The sequence below is a fragment of the Ovis canadensis genome, chromosome 21 (genome assembly GCF_042477335.2).
Source record: "Ovis canadensis isolate MfBH-ARS-UI-01 breed Bighorn chromosome 21, ARS-UI_OviCan_v2, whole genome shotgun sequence".
NCBI classification, from domain to species: domain Eukaryota; kingdom Metazoa; phylum Chordata; class Mammalia; order Artiodactyla; family Bovidae; genus Ovis; species Ovis canadensis.
In genome coordinates, this window is record NC_091265.1 from 42,577,954 (window position 1) to 42,582,325 (window position 4,372).

At 37.6% G+C, this 4,372-nt stretch overlaps 1 protein-coding gene across 1 annotated transcript; it reads left to right on the forward strand.

The window, feature by feature from the left end:
* The first annotated feature begins 358 nt into the window (after positions 1-358).
* LOC138427233 (olfactory receptor 10N1-like) lies at positions 359-1,306 on the forward strand. The gene has a single exon (XM_069566598.1). The coding sequence runs from the start codon at positions 359-361 to the stop codon at positions 1,304-1,306; it is 948 nt and encodes a 315-aa protein (XP_069422699.1).
* Positions 1,307-4,372: the final 3,066 nt, after the last annotated feature.

Genomic DNA, 4,372 nt, shown 5'->3' on the forward strand with positions numbered 1-4,372 from the left:
AAACTTAAGACATTTTTGTTGTTGTATAATTGGTTGTGGACTTAATTCAAACTATGCTCATCTGCTCAGTATTGATGCCTCTGTTCTCATAGTACATCCAGTATTTCACTTTGCTAAAGCTTCATATTCCTTTGAATCCCTATTCATAAAAGAATGTGATATCTTGAGACACAAAGGCACACATCCGCTTTACTAGCCCCTAAATATTATACGCAGAATTTCTGATTCTTAATTTCAACCTCATGTTTACGTGTAAATAAAGATTAGTGATGATAAATGTATCGGTGTTGTGTCTGTCACAGCCTCCACAGTCATGCTTTCCTGTCTTTTGTCTCCCCTAGACCTTCCTCCCAGGGACATGAGGAACCACACAGAGCTGAGTGAGTTCATCCTACTGGGAATACCTCAGACAGAGGGACTGGAGACTGTGCTCCTTGTCATCTTCTCGTTCATTTACCCCTTGACCCTGCTGGGAAATTTGCTCATCCTTCTAGCAATTGTCTCCTCCTCGACCCTTCACACTCCCATGTACTTCTTCTTGGGACTCCTCTCGATTTTGGACATGCTGTTCCCCTCTGTCACCTGTCCCAAGATGCTAGTCTATTTTTCTGGCCAGAACCGAGCCATTTCTTATAAGGGATGTGCTGTTCAGCTCTTCTTCTATCATTTTCTGGGTTCTACGGAAGGCTGCCTCTATTCTGTGATGGCTTATGATCGCTTTGTTGCCATCTGTCACCCACTGAGGTATAAGCTCATCATGAGACCTGGAGTCTGTGTTGGTTTGGTCGAGGCAGCCTGGTTGGTAGGTTGTCTTCAGGCCACTATCCTGACATCTTTTACCTTTGAGCTACCCTACTGTGGCCCTAATCAGGTGGACCATTTCTTCTGTGACATTCCTGCTATCTTACCCCTGGCTTGTGCTGACAGCTCCTTTGCCCAGGGTGTAGCTTCCACTAGTGTTGGCTTTCTGGCTTTAATGCTTTGGTTGAATATTTGTGCCTCCTACACACGCATTGGGATTGCCATTTTGAGGATCCATTCAGCAGAGGGCAGGCAGAAAGCTTTCTCTACCTGCAGTGCCCACCTCACTGCCATTCTCTGTGCCTTTGGACCTATAATCATTGTCTATCTGCAGCCCACACCCAACCCCTTGCTAGATGCCATGGTGCAACTATTAAATAATACTGTCTCACCCATGCTGAACTCGTTAATCTATTCCTTAAGGAACAAAGAAGTGAAAAGTTCCCTAAAAAGGATTTTCCACAATGTAGTACTACTGTTCTGCACTAAATTAAGGGTTTTATAATGGATTTTAAAATGTATTGACTCTTTTATTTTTATTTTTTCTTACTCAATCAAATGAGGAATTAGATAAATAATCAAATAATATCAATGGAAGATGCTTTCTCTAAAGCATTAAGTTTGCCTAATAAGATTTTCTATTTTTGTGCATAATTATAAACCCTGGGGCTCCATAAGTAATTTTATAATTCATGATATTCTCAGTGCACTAATCCTGGGGAAGGAATCCAAGGGAAATTGCAAGAATCTTGAGACAGATTTCTTATAATAGACAGCCAATTTTGCCTGATTGAAAATAGTGAAGATCTATGGCAATCCAAAAATTATCCTTCAATAGCCATGTCTGTGCCAAATTAGTTTTTCTTACTTCACTTGGAATGTAATCATTCCTCGGTTCTACCTATACACATTTCAGTTTGTCCATGTTGCTAACAGTAGTATTAATCACAATTGCTAGACCATGATCCGTGATGAATATTCCACAGTAATCTTCATATCACCCCCATAAAGGAGTTTTAATTAAAAAAAAAAAAGAACTTTGAGGATTAGAAGCTTCAACTAATGGAGCCAAGTTTGCACATTAAGTGGCAAATCAGACCTCACATTCAGATCTTGTTAATTAAATAGCTCTTACTCTTAATCCCTCTACCACATGACTGCCCTGAAGGACCTGCTTGGCAACTTATTCAAACTCACTACCTCTTTCCAGAGCTCATGATACACAGAGAGCATTCAATAAATAACTAGTAAAATATGCACGGACATAGGTCATGTTTATGCATTGACTTTGTTATTATCTCCATTAATTCTGTGCCATGACTCACTGTACCCCTCTGTACATGGTGGCATTGAGATCTAGAAATAAGTGTCTTGCCATTCATAACACACTTAATTACAGTAAAGCCAGGTCTAGCCCAAGCCCTCTTAACTCCTATTGTCATTTTTTTCCTACTCTACCATACCGACAACATCCCAGATTACTCTTTAGTGTGAAAGGGTTGGGAAAGCCTTCCTGTTCAGTGTTGTTTGAACAGGTGTCCTGATTACTGGGTTCAATGACCAGGCTTATCCTGTTCTCCCACCAAGACATTTTCCAAGTTGGCTTCCAGTGATACTCAAGTTGGTCATTATTTCTCAATTTTCTCCAGAATTCAGAGAGAAAGAGAGAGCAATATTTACTGCCATTAGCTTTTATGACATTTTATTAATTTGTAGTTATTTTGTATTCCATTTTTATTCCCCAAAGTTTCCATTCTACCTGAAACCATTAAAAACAAAACAAAAAATACAACCCTGAATTAAATACACTGTTGCCTTTACAAAAAGCATGAGACAAAAAGGACAAAATGAAGCCCATTTAAACAATGGTTTAATGTGCAGTGTGCAGACAATGTGCAGACAATGGTTTGATGTGCAGTGTGAGAGTTCCAAGGCCCTTCCTAACCTGACCAGTAAAATCTAACATCACAATAAAAATTCCTATGCTTTGGGGATGTATTCTAGACAATATGCTGCATTTAAGCAATTTTACTATAGTTTGATGTCCTATTAATGCTGGATATTGGTGGAAACCCCACATGCTATGATATCTGATAGAGCCTGGATATGGATTATGGACAGATACTTATAGATTTTCTTCTGTGCAATGGAAAATCCATCATGTTTGTCTTATTCACTGTTATACCCGCAGGATGTGGCCCAGTGATGTAGTAGGCACTGTGGGTGGGTTTGTTGCATGAATAAATGGATACCGCTTAGACTTTCAAATTAAATGTAATTACCTATTCATTTACATAAAACAGAAACATGAGTGAAATAATTAGGATAGGTAAAATCACATTCACTAATTTAAATATATATTCTCATTAAAGTTGAAGATGTATGAAAACTGAATATGAATGAACTCCAACCACTTGCCTCCTTCTAATAATTACTACTTAGCACTGAAAACAAATCAAAGCTGTTTAAATCTTTCTTATATGTGAAGTTTTAGTACAGTGCCCAACATAAAATTGTATTTAAATAATGTGTACGCACACATGCACACACTGCTTTTTAATATTGTACTCCATCAACAGCAACAACAAACAAATATCTTGATTAAAAAGGAGATCAAGGACTTAAACAGACATTTCTCCAAAAAAGACACATAAATGGCCAATAAGCATATGAAAAGATGTTCAATCTCTTCCCCTAGAGAAATTCAAATCAAATTCATGAGAAATCACCTCACACCCATTAGAATGGCTCTTACTGAAAAAAAGAGGAAAAGATAAGAAATGTGAAGAAGTTGGAACCATTGTGCATTATTGGTGGGGGTATAAAGTGGTGCAGCCACTATGGAAAGCAGTGTAGTGGTTCCTCAAAAAATTTAAAAATAAAATTGCCCTGTGATTTAGCAATTATCCTTCTGAATTATGTCCAAAAGGGTCTTGAATAGATGTTTGTAGCATGCTCCTCATCATGGCATTATTCACAATAGGCAGGAGGCGGAAGCAGTTCAGGTGTCCATTAATGATGAATAGATAATCAAAATGCGGTGCATACATACTGGCAATAGTACTCCCATCTTTACAAGGAGGAAAATTGACATACGCTGCTAGATGGAAGAAACTTGAAGAGATTATGTTAAGTGAAATAAGCAGTCACAAAATAAGACAGATACTAAGTGATTCTGAATGATTTAAGTATACGAGGTTTATAGTGTTGTCAAAATATAGAAAAAGAAGGTAGAATGGTGGTTGCCAGGGGTGGAGAAAGGGAAAATAGTTTAATGGATGTAAAGTTTGGTTGCAGCTTTTTCATCTTACAAAAGGAAATTTTACATCCATTAAACTATTTTCCCTTTCTCCACCCCTGGCAACCACCATTCTACCTTCTTTTTCTATATTTTGACAACACTATAAACCTCGTATACTTAAATCATTCAGAATCACTTAGTATCTGTCTTATTTTGTGACTGCTTATTTCACTTAACATAATCTCTTCAAGTTTCTTCCATCTAGTAACTGTACACTGAAAATGGTTGACAGTAAATTTTGTGCTTTATGTCTTTCAGCACAGTTTTAAA